General features: G+C 41.6%; 2 protein-coding genes across 5 annotated transcripts in view; one reads left to right on the top strand and one right to left on the bottom strand.

The window, feature by feature from the left end:
* The window catches only part of vars2 (valyl-tRNA synthetase 2, mitochondrial), a 56,589-nt gene extending 46,120 nt beyond the window's left edge, over positions 1-10,469 (bottom strand). For 2 of the 4 annotated variants that reach the window (XR_004895407.1, XM_031279170.2), the window contains exons 1-11: positions 9,337-9,620; positions 8,674-8,858; positions 7,823-7,904; positions 7,611-7,711; positions 4,687-4,808; positions 4,534-4,600; positions 3,009-3,106; positions 2,840-2,921; positions 1,383-1,502; positions 392-500; positions 205-293 (exon numbers count right to left, since the gene is read on the bottom strand). Coding sequence is in view for 3 of the 4 variants with exons in the window: in XM_031279170.2 (XP_031135030.1) it covers positions 205-293; positions 392-500; positions 1,383-1,502; positions 2,840-2,921; positions 3,009-3,106; positions 4,534-4,600; positions 4,687-4,808; positions 7,611-7,711; positions 7,823-7,904; positions 8,674-8,856 (1,053 nt within the window). In the remaining variant the exon portion in view is untranslated. Of the gene's footprint in view, positions 1-204; positions 294-391; positions 501-1,382; positions 1,503-2,839; positions 2,922-3,008; positions 3,107-4,533; positions 4,601-4,686; positions 4,809-7,610; positions 7,712-7,822; positions 7,905-8,673; positions 8,859-9,336; positions 9,622-10,327 lie in introns of those variants that run through there. The other 2 variants (XM_035993232.1, XM_035993233.1) reach the window with 2 other exon arrangements.
* ppp1r11 (protein phosphatase 1, regulatory (inhibitor) subunit 11) lies at positions 9,861-17,022 on the top strand. The gene is made up of 3 exons (XM_031279175.2): positions 9,861-10,196; positions 12,193-12,301; positions 15,025-17,022. The coding sequence occupies exons 1-3, from the start codon at positions 10,119-10,121 to the stop codon at positions 15,207-15,209; spliced, it is 372 nt and encodes a 123-aa protein (XP_031135035.1). The 5' UTR covers positions 9,861-10,118; the 3' UTR covers positions 15,210-17,022.
* The last annotated feature ends 1,116 nt before the right edge of the window (positions 17,023-18,138 follow it).

The raw sequence follows: 18,138 nt of genomic DNA, 5'->3' as shown, positions 1-18,138 counted from the left end.
CTATAATGGGGAGGATGGTGCATGGACCCTTTGGAGTGGCCTCTATGGTTTAGCATGGTCTGAGATCTCAAAGTACATTTCCAGATAACACACAATGGCATTTTGACTGATTACGTTGAGTAGGCCTCAACTGTGCAAACCTTCTGTGTTTTTGTTACTGAATTTCAATAAAGATATGTTAAAAAAAACAAAAAAAGTACTAGCCTGATAGCGAGGGTCGTCAGGGTGGACAGCTACAGCCACATCTCCCAGCATAGTCTCAGGACGGGTGGTGGACACTGCCACCTCGCCATCTAAACGACAGGGACAAGGGAAAAAGAAAATCATAATATAATACAAAACAGAACAAGCACAACGTGCATCATATTTGCAGACAGTCACAAATACTCACCGTGGCCTTCTATAGGGTATGCAAAGGTAAGCATGGTTCCAAACTCCACCTTGTTTTCATAACCAGGAACAGACAACATGGTCTGCCCAGACAGCTCCTTTGAGTCAACCTGACAGCAAATCCACAAGTTGACGCACATATATGATTCTCTACAATAGCACATTTTCTGTCATTACAGCAACAACATATAGAACAAAATGAATGATGATTCTGTCTAAAATACATACAATAGGTGGACAAAATCAGAGAAATCTTAAGGGCTTCGGCATATCAGATTTGTTCTATGAAGGGCGCTAGGACACAGTCAACCTCATCCGAGGTTGAAACCAGTCATGACTGGTCTTTAAAACCAGTCATGTTTTCAAGGTATCGTTGTTTCTGGCATTAGACATTCGGCAACACACATTTTGGGTTGAAGCTTTTTCCTCCAATTACTTCATGTCCTATGGCCCTGTAAGGTCCAGGGATTTTGGACAGGGATACATGATAACCTACTGTATGTCGGATTGCAGGGACCCAGGTTCCATTCAGCCCAACATTATTTGTTCTGGGAGATGGGCCAATCCTAAACGGGATGGATAAGCACATAAGAAGCTGGGTCCAGACAGATTTCTTTAAGAGGATGGAAGAGTGAAGGGGTGCCGTCAATCCACGAGTGGGCTCGTGAGATGGCTAGGGTGGCAGCGTTTGAAAAGATGTCATACAAATTGTTTGCCAGATTAGATTTAGGTATATATTAGAAAATGGGGAAAGTACCTAAGTACCTAAAAGTAAATTGCTAATCACAAAAAAACAGAATTAGAGCAGGTCCTGATCATTGGCTAGAGAGCATACAGTAGCTTTTGGCTGCTGAGTGAGGAGGAGCCACCACTGGTCCTGGACAAAGGAAGAACCTTACTTATTTCAAAGTTTTATATCCCACATATGTGGTGGTATCCATTATTTAGTCCACCTGTTGTATTTGCTGTATTTGCGTGTGAAGCCGTTTCACCTCGATGTCAGAGATGGCAGATTCCAGAGCACAGCTCCAGTTGACCAACGCCTCCGAGCGATAAATCAGACCCGAGTCACACAGCCTCACAAAGGCCTCCGTCACCGCCCTGCTGAAGCCCTGAGACAGCATTCACACAAACAAACTACTTTCACATTTCTTTAAACATATTCCAAAAGCCACCTCAGCAAGGTTATACTTATATACAGAAGCATGCAACAAGTGTGTATTATACTGTATATTCCCATGCCACTGCAGTATGTATGTTGGCAATAGCAGATAGTGGGTTATTAATAAAACATATAGAGTATTAATAATATATATATCGAATAAATCATTGTTGAAAATGTCTGACTCTGACATTCACATACTGTCATATGTTGAAAACTATTTTTAAGTGGAGACGCAGACTGCTAAACTGAGTGAAGCGAGTAATAAAGTAAGTTCAGTTTTAGATGGTTAGACAGTAGGCGTTCAGAATTAAAGAGGGAAATTATAATTCTTCAAAAACAAAACAAAACGTAATGTAATGCAGCACGTCATCGTCAATCTAAATGAAAGCACAGAGTAATAACTGCTGTCAGTACTAGAATATCCCATGGCCAATATACAATTCTTCATCTTAAAACCTCTCCTGGCCTCCACTTCATCCACACATATAAATACATGCATTCATAATCATACAGGACTCTTACAGGATCTCATTTATATACTTAGTATTACAGCTGGGACAATATTCTTTTGTCCTGATTCGATTCTTTCCCGATACATGGCTGCTGATTGGATTTGTATTGCGATTTTCATTTATTGATTGATCATTTATATAGAAGTATTGTGATTCGATAGTATTGAGTATTGGGATTTTCTTTTCCTTCTTTAACAAAAACTAAAGTTGAATAAAACCCTTCTAGAGACAATATATCATGAGACATTTGTAAAAACATTTATTTACTTTGGAAAGAAGTACTTAACTATATAAATATTTTCAGCTTTTTCTGCTTTTGGTCAGAAAACGGATATGATGTGGTCGGCGCCAGCAGTACCGTATAAACAAAAAATATTTAGGTGAATCACTGGTTTAAAAAAATAAATAAAACTACATAGATTCTAAGGAAAATAATTTTTAAAGAGCATCGCAAAAAAATCACGATACATACCATTTTCAATTTTTTTCCCACCCCTACTTAGTATATACTTATACTCTGTGACTCTGTCAGGTGAAGTGTACCAAATGACATGAACTATTAATCCATGATTCCATTTAGTTGGTTTAAATAACACATGACTGATGATGAATCAGAGGTTTTATCGTTCTTATGAACACAACTTGACTGAGAGCTCCTGAAATATGTTTCCCCCCTACAGTTAATCTGTTATTACAGAAGGGTCATTTGCAACAATCACATTACAGTCCTACACATTTCCAGGTGGTATAATATGTATGAGTGTAATCTCACTGGATCCATGGTGAAACAGGCTCGGCTCCAGTCCAGAGAGGCTCCCAGCGCCCTCAGCTGCTGGTAGATCTCCTCCCCTTTCCTGGGACACACCGGGACACAGGCACCCAGCTCAGTGAGGCAAACATGGGGGGGGGAGGGGTGTCATGGTGTGAATGTGAATACTCACTCATTCTTCCATTTCCACACCTCACGTAGAAACTCCTGCCTGGTGAAGTCCTGTCTGTGCTTCCCTCCTTCTTTCAGCAGCCTCCGCTCCACCACCGTCTGACACACACACACACACACACACACACACACACAGAATTTAAAGAACATTTAATTCCAGACGAAAATGAAACTAATTTACCACCTAATAATCAAACGACTACTATACTTCTTGTTTAAAATTTCATTCTGTGACAGAACTTTTCTTATACATGGCTTTCAGAGATGACTGTTTTTTGTCATAAAGGGGCACTGCACATCAAGTACAAATCAAGTTCAGTTTAATCGCTATGAGGAGCACTACTTGGTATGTAAAAACAATGGATTTCTGGAGTTCCAATGTACAGTAAGTGACATAGACAGCAAAAATAATGGACTGAGCTTCCGAGCCTGAAAAGTGAAGCCAATGCTGAAGGTCCTTAAAGCTGCATTCTCTCTAACTTCCAGCAGGGGGCGACTCCTCTGGCGCCAAAAAGAAGTCTGTTTCTATAGAAGTCTGTGAGAAAATGAGCCTACTTCTCTCTTAAATGTATTATCTCAGTAAACAATTTCATAATGAGTTTATGGTCTCAATCTCTAGTTTCAAGTCTTCTTCAATACAGCAAAAAGCCGATTTTCTGTGCAGGCGTACATGAATGTCTCCAGTATCCGGAGGTTTGTGTTTACCCGCCGGTAAATCTCCGTTGGATGACTCGCTTCAGAAGGGTTAAAAATCAGCAAGAGTATCTCGCTGCAGTCTGCGCCTTCCCGCAGACTGCAGCGAGATGCTCCTCAAAATCAGCGACTTTCCCTGTTTAGCATTTAGCTTAGCGCAGCGCCATGAAACTATAAACAACACTGGCTGGGATGCATCATCCTCCCCAGCTCCACCCTCTCTCAAACATCGTCACATCGGGTTTAAATAAAACTAAGATAGCGACGCCCAAGGCTTCAAAATGGCAGTCCACAAACTATTTGGTGACGTCACAGATGCTACATGTCCATTCATTATTTAGTCTATGGTAAATCCACAGTCCTCATTCTGTGCAAAAATGCATTGTGAAGTTCAGCTGAACCTGATATGAAGCTTCAGAGTTAGTCAAATCAACTAGATCTCACAAAATGACAGAACAAACGAGGACTGTGGATTTAGTCCCCCATCCCTTTCACTGGCCATCTCTTCCAGGCCAGTATGAACAAGAGCAACATTTACAGCCACTGACCTCTCTTTGAATCTATATATGACCTTGTAAAAATTGAGAGAAAGGGAGAATGGGAAAAATGTGAGCCAATTATTTAAATCCAAAAATAGAGCTGCAAAGATGAATGGATTAGTTGTCAACTATTAACCCTTAAGTTGTCTTCCCGTAGACCGTGCAAACTTTTTATTTTTCTGGGTCAAAATGTACTTTTTTGTCACTTCTTACCAATGTTTTTGTCACATTTTTCCTGCGCTTTCTTTTGACGTATTTTTTGTTGTTTACCGACATTTTTGTCCTGTACCGTACCTGTGTTGCAATCCCTGCATGGTCGCATCCAGGCAGCCACAGCACTCGGTAGCCCTGCATCCTTCTCCTGATGGATACAAAGCCACGTTTTACTGCTCTGACAACACATAAGCCTTCTTAAACAATCTGACTGCGTATGTTGTTGGCAGTTACCTCCGTACCAGCACGTCTTCCACAGCCACAGTGAGAGCGTGGCCCAGGTGCAGAGTGCCCGTCACGTTGGGTGGAGGGATACACAGGGAGAAGGTCTGGTCCACAGAGTGAGATAATCTCTCCTGATAGACAGGACAACATGACATTTAAAGTCTGAAAGCAGAGGAGAAAGAGGCGGAGCTGCCATGTGTGCAGCACAGTGTTCTTTTTGTCCTCAAAGTCCAAACGAGTCATCCCTTCTTAGAGTCCAAACTCATGTCAAAAGGACTTTTAAAAACGTTTGGTAATATTTCTTAATCATTAAGTAATAATAACTTCTCATAACTTGGTTGCAAAGGGCTTTAACAAAGCAGAGACTGACATAAAATGACATAAAATAGACAATCAAAGGATTGGACGCGCTCCACTCACATAGATACTTAGAAAGCTTTGAGGCTGGGTGCTGGATCCTAAAAGTGAATAATCATAAATAAAGCCGGAAACGTCCGTTGTGTGGCGAGAAATTCTATCTAAATTGGAGTACTATCCCAGTAGCTTTATTTATAAAATAATAAATAAACTAAAAGAATAATACAACTCTTTCCATGAGATATGAAACTATATATAGTCAGTTAAATGTATGTTTTAAGACGTGTGTTTTTTGCTATTTTTAAAAGAAAATCCAGGGTGCCTGGATAGCTCAGTTGGTAGAGCGGGCGCCCATATATAGAGGTTGACTCCTCGATGCAGCGGGCCCGGATTCAATTCCAACCTGCGGCCCTTTGCTGCATGGCATTCCCCCTCTATCTCCCCTTTCATTTCTTCAGCTGTCCTGTCAAAAAAAAAGGCTGAAAATGCCCAAAAAATTATCTTTAAAAAAAATAAACAAAAGCAAATCCAGAAGTAGCTGTGCAGATGGTGAACACTAATTCAATCCACAGTTGAGGTGCCATGACAGCAAATGCACGGTCATGCCTGGTTGCAACGACCCACTACGCCCTGCTATGCCCCGCTACGCCCTGAACTGCTACAACTATTATTTCTAGTCATAGTTCCACTATCTTTATTGTTACTATAACTGCCACTGTTCATCATTCCAACTGCTATAATTATGAATCATATTGCTCTATATCTGTATATTTGTATCAGTGTCTATGTCCAAACCAGCAGCGAAAGATGCCTCCCAAAAAGAGCCTGGGTCTGTCTGAGGTTTCTGCATAAAAGGAGGTTTTTCTTCACCACTGTTGCACCAAATGCTTGTTCCTGGGCAATTGTTGGGTCTTTGTAAATAAATTCCACCTGTGCTTTTGCTGCTATGACATGTCAAATGTTTGCTGTGAAAAGTGTATCTGTGAAGACCGGCGGGGGAGGGCGTCTACCTGCAGACACGGCACCCCTTTTCGCACTGCAGTGCCCTGCTACGTCCTGCTATGCCCTGCAGTGCCCTGCTACACCCTGTAACGCCCTGCAACTATGAACTACTACATCTACTATTTCTAGTCATAGTTCCATTATCTTTATTATGACTATAATTGCCACTGACCATCACACTCCCAACCAGCATTGTCAGACCTGGGTCTGTCCGAGGTTTCTCCCTAAAAGGAAGTTTTCCTCACCACTCAAGGTTTCTGCCTAAAAGGGAGTTTTTCCTCGCCACTGTCGCACTAAATGCTTGAGTGTGGTCTAGATCTACTCTATCTGTAAAGTGTCTTGAGATAACTCTTGTTATGATTTGATACTATAAATAAAATTGAATTGAATTAAATTGAATCTGATACTTTGAGAACAACGAGGAAACAAGAGTGCAATTTCGGCAAAGTTTAACTTAATTTCATTTTCAGAAAAGAAAATGTGAGAAAAATGTTCTTGAATAATATTTCAATAAAATGCACTTGACCTATTTTATTAATAACGTTCCTAGTATTGCTACCTGTTGCTAAAAGGTCGGGGTTGTTAAAAGTGTGGTTCTTTTTGTGTTGTGTCAGCGTCACACAACCAGCCAATAATAGAACAGTGACTCTACTGTTTCATGCAAATACAGTAGCAAACCCTTAGATTGTTATATGCAAACAGTTGCTCTGTCTATGTAAAGAACCAACAGCATTCTGACTGTATTTCAGTTAGACATTAAATATGCTGTTACTTAAACACAATTGGTTTGTTTAGTTTTTATTACATAGGTTTAACTAAAGTGAAAGTTATTTTTGAATAAGGTCATATCTGAGGGCCATTAGTTTAGTTTTTTTACGTATAGTGCTCAGATGTGGATATAGAACAAATGTTGCAATGCACAAATGTTTAGGTTGGTCATCTGTGAAAAAATAGACTAACCTATTCAGTATGTGCATGTTTTAAGAATATTCTTGTAACAAAGAAACCAGCTATTTTGTATAATAATTTATCTTTTAGTTTAGACAGACATGACTATGCAACTAGACATGCCACAAGAGGTAACTTTACTTTACTAAAAGCAAAGACAAATACTATTAAACCAATGGTCATGTATAGAGCAATGCAAGAATGGAATGTGCTACCTGAACAAATAACACAAGAAAGCAGTAAAATTAGATTTAAAATTCTATTGATTAGAGAAGTTAAGTAGACACAGAGACTACATTGGTTGAGGTTTAACAAAATATGAATGTGTGTTCAATTGTGAGACGTGTCCTGAGAGGCTCAAACAGATGTTATGCGACGATAGCATGATGGTGTAAAAGTGTTAAACATGAATGTATGGAATGGCCTATGACTTCACTGGTGGAGCTGTCCTGTCTATGTGTCTGTCTTTGTCCTATGTGTGTATTTTGTTATTATCCTATAAGTTGTGTTATCAAATTATATTGTGTATGCTTAGTTTCTGTGCAGGAGCTGATGAGGATCCTAAAAACAGCATTATTAAGGAAGTTGTTATAGTGTGAGGTGTTGTTTTGTTCTAAAAGCCTCACATGTTGCTCTGGACGGAAGAATCCCTCTTTCTCCCACCACTGATACCAGCTGGACTCCACATACTCTGGACTATACGAGGAAGGGAACAGCGAACTGGTGTCTGCAAAGAAGAAAGAGCATTTTAAACTCTGCAGAGAGACACAGCAGGTAGACAAGCTGGTGCTGGAAAAGTCCAACACCAGTGATGGGGAGGAGGGAAGGGGTCAATCACCTTTCTTTGTCCCAGCAGGGGTTGGAGTAGTGTACACGATCTTCTGCTTCTCGCTCCATTTCACAGCTTTATCTTCAGCAGTCTGGAAACACAAATATCAGAGTTCAGCTAGGGCTTGGTCAGTCTCGCATAGCCAGACCTTCCTCCAAAGTGCTGCGGAGGAGGGTCTGGCTAGTCCACACAGCATTCGGAACTAGTGCAATATCCAAATTGCAGAGGGGCGCAATATTTGTTAAAGGCAAAATATGTGTCAAACCATTCTAAAATAAAGTATTGTGGTGCTGCAGACACGTCCCGGCCTACAAATTGTATCCTACAGACTAAAGAAAAAATCTTTGTTTGGTACAGATCCTCGCAAAAAAAAAAATCACACTTTTTTTTTTCAATGAAAATGATAATAACGATACAAAAATGATCATTCCCTCCAATATCATGAATCATATCGCAATCGCAATATCAGTCAAAATAATCGCAATTAGATATTTTCCTCATATCGTGCAGCCCTAATCACAATCATCTTGGGCGGTGCTAATCACCTCCAGGTGATTAGCACAAATAGCCTCGGGAAGGAAGTTGTTTTGGTGGTACGCTAAAAAATTGTTTTAGTCATGCAACAGAAAACTCAGATTGGACAGATCAGTTAACCACAGTCGTCATAAATCGACCAGAGTTTAGAACCCCAACAGACAGAAATCCAGCCGAAATCGGGGACATGCGGCGGAATTTCCGGCGGCACCGGAGCAATCCCGGAAATGAAACGTGGTCGATATAGACTAGGGCTGAGTCAACTGATCATGAACTCCGGGGTTACAGCGATTGCCTTCTTTACCTGATGCTTCCTTCCTACTTACACTATGTTGACTTGAAAGTATGGCCTCCTCCCGCTCTCGTCTACGCCTCAGTTTCTCTGCTTTGGGCCGGGGAGAGGAGTTGGACTGGGAAGAGGAGGAAGGTTTGGGCGGGATGCCGAAACAAAGTCTAGCTGCTCCTTCTCCTGGCAGCCTCCAACTCAGGACACGACCTGCCCTCCACATCCCTAACGTTCACACGCGCGCACACACACACATATACACACACACACACACACACACACACACACACACACACACACACACACACACACACACACACACACACACACACACGTTTGTTTCACTCTCTTTGTGGGGACCCGTCATTGACATAATGCATTCCCGTAGCCCCTTACCCTCACCCTAACCATAACCTAATTCTAACCCTAATCCTAAAACCAAGTCTTAACCCTCAAACAGCCCTTTAACCTTGTGGGGTCCAGCATTTTGGGCCCCACAAGGCTGTGCAGACCCCACAAGTATACTGTATTCCCCGGTTTGTGGACCCCACGAATATAGTAAAACAAGCGCGCGCGCGCGCGCGCACACACACACACACACACGTCACGTAAAAGTCGGCTGTTGATTCAGAGAAGCTTCCTAATAAATAAGCTAAACGTGAAATAAGTGTATCTGCGATGACAGTTCAACCGCTTTACTTACTGTGCTTTCAATGCAGTGCTCAGAATGCCAGCCACGACCTTTTAACTTAGACACTTCGTCATTGTACGTCCGAGCGAGAAAGTACATTCTATAATGTTTGTCATTGTATATAAACATTAACGTTACATCATTGTAATATCTCAGAATAATTGTCATTTCATGTTACTCTGTTATCATATTTGTCCTTGTTTTATTCTCGGCATGTGGATGCTGTTTGTTGACGGACTGTTACAACTTCATGGACAAGCGGAAATAACCACCGTCCGTCTGGAAATATCTTCCCCACAACACTAAAGCTGTCACGCAAAGCAAAAAAGAAACGAAGCATCCTGCCTATTTTTAAAAATAAAACAACATATGGAAATAATATAACCAAAAATGCAATATGAATATCCTAAATGCTGTTTCGCTGCATACATAATGTTTTGAAACAACACAAAACAATGGTTTGGCGGTATTTTTGTTTGTGTGACATGATTTACATGACGTTGGCTGAAAAAATCTTTCTGACATAAAAACGTTAGCTACACTTCCGTTTTGAGTGTGACCAACTTTGAAACTTGACTTTGTGTTAGCCACATCTCCCCGTAGTGTTCAACGCCTCGAAATTTTCAGGTCAACAACCTTCAGTCTGAATACAGGGTGTGATTTAAAGAACCAGGGTTGCCACTGTAGCGATCCTATCGTTATATTACAGACACTGTCTCTCAACCGTCAGGTGGACTCCGGTTCTTTATATCTTAAAGCTAGCTAACGGTCGCGTTAGCAAAACAGCTCCAGGGATGGCGGAGGTTCCCGGGACTTCAAGTGAGACGATAACGGAGACTGTTCAGACTAGCACACCGCCACCGCCCCAGCAGGTAAGCAGGCTGGCCGTGAACACGGTTTGCTAACAACTGTTACTGCAGAATCCGCTCGGTGGTTTCCAGCATGATTGAGCTCGCTCTGCCTGTGTACCGCGTTCACAAGTCAGCCTGAAACCATAGCTTACCCCGGCTCTCAGCCCAGCCTTATGAAGCTTCACGACGAGGCCTGATGGGTTACGTTAATTGCGTTAATCTCCTCTAAAATGGCAATATAAGTACTTTTGATATTACAGCAACCACATATCTTGGTTATGTGCGAAATGCTGTCATGTAACGTCATGCATTGACAGTGACGTTAGCCCCTCTGGCTGCGGTTTTCTGGAGCAGGTTCAGGTAACTACCACTCTGGACCTATAGGCACACACCACACCTGGTATTGAACTCAGGTCTTCTTGTCGGTACTGATATGAAAAACAGCAATAAGAATGTCAAGTCAAATCATATCCAGACAAATGCACTCAAAAAGGCAATGATTACAGTAAAAACACCCCCCAGAGGACCCCCCAGACCCCTAACGTTATAAGTCACCAAACAAGTCTGGAAACAAAACCTTGGCATTTGGGTTGCCAGGCCAGTTATGATTAGGCCAAATGTTGGTGCCATCTAACTTACATCTACAAACTGGGCAGCTAAAATGAACATACACAGGCTATTAACAAGCTGGGCAATCATCGTTTTGCATTACTTTCAGTTTATTTAAATGGGTCCCTGCTAAGCCCCCAACCTCGTAAAGTCCTAGAAACGCCCCTGTTGGACAGGGAATCACATATTCAACTATTACATGTGGCTGGGATGTTCAGGTGTCCACATACTTTGGGCCATGCAGTAGTTTGCCACGCATCTTTTCAATCTCACTGACTGAGCATCAATACCTTCATCTTCTTGTCAATACAACTTAATGGAGCAATTATTGACAAGAAGATGAAGGTATCGATGCTCGATTAATTGTCTGAGAAATAATTGCGATTAACGATATAATTGTCTGTTTCAGTCAAATAATAATAAAACAATCTATCTATCATGTATTACTTTTGCAAATAAATTAAAATTTTGAATGAATCCCTGAATACATCTTTTGGTTATATCGCTGTCATGTGACCCAGATAATGTGATAACACATGAACGCTGCCTATGAAGTAAACATGCCATTTTATTATCATAAAACAGTGTATTCTTTTGCTTAAATGAACATAAAACTGACAACTACAATCAATCTTCATACTCCTTCGGACCTTAGCTAATGTGGGCAATTAATTGCGTTTAAACAAAGAAACGGCGATTATGTATAAAAATTGCGACAGTTATTTATTGGACAGTTATTTAATAATTGTAATCAGAATCAGCTTTATTTGCCAGGTATGAGGACACATACGAGGAATTTTGCTTTGGATTATACATTGCTCACAATGTGCTTACTCATACAAAACAAACAACAAAAACAAACAATATATACACACTATAAACAGAAACAATATAGACAGGTTGAGGCAGTAGTGCAATAAAGTGTGCAGGAGTAAATTATTTTTATGATAAATTATTATTTTAATTATGGAGCATAGTGCAAAGGATGCTGGAATGAATAAGTGTTATGTTATTATATAAGTACTATATTACAATATGAGCAGTATGAACAGCTCTGAAATAGAGAATGATGAATAAATAATAAGTGGAACCAGTTGTGGATATAACGACTTAGTGGGCAAACGCAAATAATAGAACCGCTAGTAAGTCTGGTTCAGAAAATGACATCACTTTACTGTAATGCAGCCTTTAAAACCAGGTAAAGGCAGCACTTGTGTCACATCACGATATCCAAAACCTAAGACAATTTCTAGTCTCATATCCTGCTGTTGATATAATATGGCTATATTGCCCAGCGGCCCTATGTAGACTGCAGGGGCTTTGTGCTGTGTGATGACAGCGTTAAACACTGTCTGCGCCTAGTTCCCATTGGATGGCCAGTATCTCACAGAACTGTCTCATGTTACAGGAGGGACGCAGCCTGACCATCAAGCTGAGGAAGAGGAAGACGGAGAAGAAGGTGGAGTGGTCCAGTGACACGGTCGATAACGAGCACCTAGGAAGAAGGTCTTCAAAATGTGAGTCCATGTTCCATATCAAGGCCCCTATACGCTGTGTGACTTTGTGCTGCCTGTGTCAGACCAAAGTTAACAATCCTAGGTTGTCCATCCTAAACAGTGGTCCTATATGTCACTGTGAGCCACACCCAGCAACAGTTTTAGAGCTTTGGAGGCTAGATCCAAATTCAGTGTCAAGCTAATTCTCCTAATATGGCAGCTGCTACAACCCACAAATGAACCAATCACACTATATAGAACTATTTCTCCAACACAGGGCTCAGCTGGAGCCCACAGATAACTCACTGACTCCACGGCAATATTATAGTCCGGTTTGCATCACCCAAAGAATGATGGGAACTGAGGTTCAAAAGCTCAGAAGGGTTTGCTCTCAAATAGAAATAAGTAAAACAGTGGCCGGGTTAGCTCAGTTGGTAGAGTAGGCGCACATATATAGAGGTTTACTCCTTGACGCAGCGGCCACGGGTTCGACTCCGACCTGCGGCCCTTTGCTGCATGTCATCCCCCTTCTCTCTCCCCTTTCATGTCTTCATCTGTCCTGTGGAATTAAAGACCTAAAATGCCCAAAAAATAATCTTTAAAAAAAAAAAAAAAGAAATAAGTAAAACAGAACAAATAGGGTCCAAAATGAACTTTTTCGTCCACCAGTCAAATGGCTAGTGAATGTTCAAATCTTACCAGCCACTCAATAGATTACCATTGTTTTTTTGGCTGGTGAGTGAAGCAAATCTACCAGTCACTTTTCAATTTCACCAGCATTTGGCTGGTAGATAGTGCTAATTTTGAACTCTGCAAACACGTGCGTTCCTTAATTTTGCACCTTCAATATATACATTAAAAACAGCATAAAATCATAAAAACTGCCCCAAGACATGTATAGCACTATTGACATGCCAAATGATGAGTTACTTAATTCATTCTGACAATACCAATATGTGTCATGCATAAAGTAGCTAAGACATTAGAATCATTTTATTCTCCAAATGTACAATGTACAATATTTGTTAAAGGCTAAATCTGTGTCAAACCAATCTGATTGAAGTATTGTGGTGCTGCAGAGACCCGGCCCGGCCTACAACCCCTTTCCTACAGTCTAAAGAAAAAATCTTTGTTTGGTACAGACCCTCACAAAAATCCCACTATGGTGTTACATTTTTATTTTTATTTTAATATTTTGAAATGAGAATAAGAATAAAAATGATCGTTCCCTCCAATATTGTGAATCATATTGCAATCCCAATATCAGTCAAAATATTCGCAAGTAGATATTTTCCTCATATCGTGTAGCCCTATTTATAACCGTCTGCTTCCTGCTGCACTACTGGATTCATCAGATCAAACAGCTGGAAAGCTATTTTTACCACACTTTCTGAACAGAAATGTTTGAACAAGGTGTCATGTTGTGGTTTTGATTTTCAAACTGAGAACTCTGAGCTTACAGTGAGTCAGTGAAGGCACCAGCTGTAGATGTGATCACCTGGATCCGTTCTGACCTGGTGCTGTGTGTTGCTAGTCTGGCTATCACCAGACCAAGTTCAATCTTTTAAGATTGAACATTAGTCTGGGGAGTCTGCTCTGTATTTTCTACTGCACAAGAGGCGTGATCAACGGGCATAGTTCAAATGACTCTGTACGCAATTGGATAGTCCTTCAACCAATCAGACCAACGATCCGGGTGACGTAGCAGCAACAGCGGCATCAACGGGTTGCTGCCATGGAGTGCTGCGCTTCGAGTGCCGGCACGTTGAATGTAAACAAAAAGCCGCTTGGTCGCTTCTCTATCGTCATCGTGTTAAACCCGCCAGGTGGATAAGCCAGTTTGTGATTGGTTCCCGCAAATTTGTGACGGAAGCAGGATAGATAAACGTACAGGTTTCCAGCCTGAGCTGCAGGGCGAAATCAAATCGCCGGCAGATCGGGCTGGGTTAACCCAGTCTAGTGTGTTGTTGCAGGCCGCCGTGTTTCTGATCAGTCCTAGTCTCACATCGGCAGCTCACAGTGCTGTGGAGGAAGCTCTGGCAACAGGAGCATACACTCCTGGATAGGAGCAGAAACAGTCAGGGGTTGTTTGCATTTCTTTAAACCAATCCCAATGGGCGGCGCTAAGCTCCAGACGCAGCGATGGTGGCTCTGCTAAAGTCTCAGGAAGGAACTTGTTTTGGTGGAACATTTGCACCCCGCAAAAGACGGCACATACAATATTAAATGTAGTTAACTGTTGACACAATACAGTAACGTGAGCTATTTAAATTAGCTGATACATGGTTAAACCTCATTAGTTCTTACCAGTGGATCTCCACAGGGTTTCCCGCAGCACTTTGCAGTTAAGGCCGCCTTAACTACGTCGTCAAAAAAAAAAAAAAAAAAAAAAAAAAAAAAAGGTGAATGATCTAAATCTAATGAAGCAGTAACGCTTAATGTTCATGTTCTGTGACCCGGTGCTGTGTGTTGTGTTGTGTTTCTGACCCGCTGTGACCCGCTGCTGTGTGTAGTGTTGTGTTTCTGACCCGCTGTGACCCGGTGCTGTGTGTTGTGTTGTGTTGTGTTTCTGACCCGCTGTGACCCGGTGCTGTGTGTTGTGTTGTGTTGTGTTGTGTTTCTGACCCGCTGTGACCCGGTGCTGTGTGTTGTGTTGTGTTTTTGACCCGCTGTGACCCGGTGCTGTGTGTTGTGTTGTGTTTTTGACCCGCTGTGACCCGGTGCTGTGTGTTGTGTCCCTGCAGGCTGCTGTATCTACGAGAAGCCGCGGCAGTTTGGAGAGTCGTCCTCTGAAAGCGACGGAGACGATGACGATGAAGGCTGCGGCAGTGCTCACTGCATCCTGGGCCACGGCAGGAGGGGTCCTGGACAGGGGGGGGGTGGGGGGACCACGAGGCCCCCAAACTCTGGAGGGCCACACACACACTAGCGTGGCTCAGCACGACAGTGACACATTACAGCGCTGCACTCTTGTTTAGCTTAGCTCCATCACTGAAGCCCAGGTAGGCCTGATGCTGCCAGACACTCTGCTGGAGCCGGGGCTGCTGCTCTGGAAACACAGAGCAACAGGGATTACTGAATTAGTCACATTGAAAATCCTGCTCTCCTTTCAACAGCTAAAAGCATGCTCAGTATTGTGCCAACTGACATACATAACTTGGAATGAAAGCTACAAGTTGACATTTAAAATTTCTTTTAAAGAAGTAGTGCTTTTAAAGCACCAAAAGGAGACATGCTGTAATAATAGAATGTTGGAGGCCATAGCGGTCTTTTTTTGTGTGTTTCAGCTCTTTTACGACAGACCACACATTGCATCACTGCTGAGCATTTCCAAAGCATGGAGCAGAATGGTGGGATTAAAACACTTTGCTACTTGTCAGGCAGCCGTTGGTTTCCATTTATTTCACTACGCTGTTCAATAAACTCTGAGGATTGAGATCCCTCACAGTGAACATCACGTTTGCTTTGACTTTTGCCAGAGTTGTTATGCAGAAATGCAATTAAGGTCACAACTGACTGAATTAGTTTCGTCATCACTTAATCTGCTGAATATTTTCTCAGTTAATGGAGTAGTCAACGTCAGCAGACAGAACAGTGTCCATGTCACTATCCAGGACCAACGGAAGCATCCGATCCTCACACAGCCGAGGCTAGAACCAGCGAGCGTTTGGCATTCTTACTTCAGAATGACAAAAGACTAGCAGTACTCAATTATCATAGTTGCAGATTGATGACACACATTGACAAATCTGTTCTGCTCTGATAATTGATTTGTTTTCAATTCATTTATCAATCGTTTAATCTTCAGAATGTCAAAAAAAGAAAAAACACAAGCTATGAGGCGACATCTGAAAATAGCTTGTTCTGTCCAGAAACCTAAAGATATTCACGGTAGGGAAAATATGTTGGCAAATTTGACTGATTAAAATGTATTGATTTTTACACAAAATGCGTCATCAGCTTGCACTTTCACTGCATGAGCAGCCAATGGTAACTAAACTTTTACAACAATAAAAAACAGAAATGATGGATTATACGATGCTGTATGATTTCACTGTGCTTTGGGAAACGGTCAGCAGCAGTAATGTAAACTATCGGGCTGTAATAAATGAGCTAACGCATGTAAAAACACTAGTTACATACTTCTATTGTGGTGATGTCACTATGTCGGAAGACAACATGGATTATGAATGAGCCTTATTGAAAATGCTGGTCTCCTTTCAGCCGCTAAAACATGACCCTTTAACACACAGACGTGCAGGGCTGATGCGTTGGACTATAGCGATGTTTGTGCATGTTTTGGCCCTTTTTACTTCACAGTCCAGACCCCGTGATAGGGCTTCAGGTCTCTAAAAGGGAGGTATCGATACTGTAGTAAGATGAGTGGAAACTAATGGCTGCTGATGAAGCCGAGCTAAAGCACTTTGGAGTGCATCGGCAGTAATGCAAAGTGTTTGTGCCATGAATGAATGAGCTGAAAGGTATAAAAGCACTGGATCTAATAATGACAATAATGACATCAGTGCAGTCTGGCTGTGTGCCCCTGGCAGCATGCAGTGTGTCTCTCTCACACACAAACACACACACACACACACACACACACACACACACACACACACACACACACACACAGGCTACCTGCCTCTGGGTTTCCTTTGACAGAGTTAATTGTATATAATACTGCACATTGTTTAGTATTCTATGTTTGATTTGCTGCTCTTCATTCTAAACTTGCTAACCCTAGACATGAAGTGGAGCCCAGTCTGTGTAGTAACAGTGCCATTACAAACCATTAGGGCTGGGTTCAAATAATCCATTCTCCAGTTAAAATCCAATCTTTGTTTGAGTGATCTGATATTAATAAAATCCAGAAATCGATCTTTTAATATCTGCCTTTTCACCATGGATGTGGTTTCTTAATGTTAAACCTGAACCTGGTGCATTTAAAAAATATCTGAGGGTTGCTTCTTGCTTGTACAGTTTCTCTGAGAACTTCTTTTATATCCAAGATAAACTGGTGTATGTGAAAATCCTCTAACCTAACTGATATGGAATGGATGATGTAATGGATTTGGGAAATCCTTGCCCTACAAAGCAGTATGTGAGGCGTAGAATAGAGTGGACACGACAAAGATCTCACTTTATATTAGGCTGAGCCAGTATTGCTGTTTGTGATTTTCAGAGCAGTTTTAAAGTTCTTGCCCAGTGACAGAACATAAGCACTGTCGTCACATTATTACCCCTCAGCACCATCAGTATCACCTGTTAGCCCTACAGAACCAGCCCTGGGCCCGGCTCTGCATGTGTGGAGAACTTCATTCACATGATTTAACACTGGATCTTTCACTTCTTCCAACCTGTTTTAATGTTTCTCTGAAGCTGCGTGTCATAGCAAAAACTAATAATACTAACTTTATTTATATATCACCAATCCAAAAACATAAGATATAAAATAATTGCAACAAATATCAGTTCAGAAAAAAGCCATATGAGAAACGTGAGTTTTAGAATGAGATTTGAAAGAGGATTCTGAGTTTGGAGTGTACAGCAAAGGCCTGGTCACCGGAAGGGACGGCACCAGGGTTAGGAACCATGAGGAGGGCAGCCATCAGGTCACAGATAGATTTCATTTCATGTTTATTTGAATAGGGACAGATGCTAAGACATAGACATTTGTGCAACAAATCTCCAATGTACAGCATCCCAGCAGTTATAGCTATTGCTAATTTCCAATGCCCGTCCCTAGAAGTCCTTTATAGAGGCCAATAGGAGCCTGAGCATTTGAAAACAAAGCTATAAATTGATTCTAAAACACATAGGTAACCAGTAGAAGGGTGGCTGGGATGTGGAGTTAAAAG

Source organism: Sander lucioperca, chromosome 16, assembly GCF_008315115.2.
Source record: "Sander lucioperca isolate FBNREF2018 chromosome 16, SLUC_FBN_1.2, whole genome shotgun sequence".
Classification (NCBI taxonomy): domain Eukaryota; kingdom Metazoa; phylum Chordata; class Actinopteri; order Perciformes; family Percidae; genus Sander; species Sander lucioperca.
Note: the sequence above shows the minus strand (reverse complement) of the source record. Positions and strands in the feature narration are given on the sequence as shown.

What these genes read in the sequence shown, in the direction of transcription:
- ppp1r11 (XM_031279175.2), top strand. Translation starts at nt 10,119, where the DNA reads ATGGCGGAGGTTCCCGGGACTTCAAGTGAGACGATAACGGAGACTGTT. An exon ending in CACCGCCACCGCCCCAGCAG is followed by an intron (nt 10,197 to 12,192) that starts GTAAGCAGGCTG and finishes CTCATGTTACAG; the next exon opens with GAGGGACGCAGCCTGACCAT. An exon ending in AGGAAGAAGGTCTTCAAAAT is followed by an intron (nt 12,302 to 15,024) that starts GTGAGTCCATGT and finishes GTGTCCCTGCAG; the next exon opens with GCTGCTGTATCTACGAGAAG.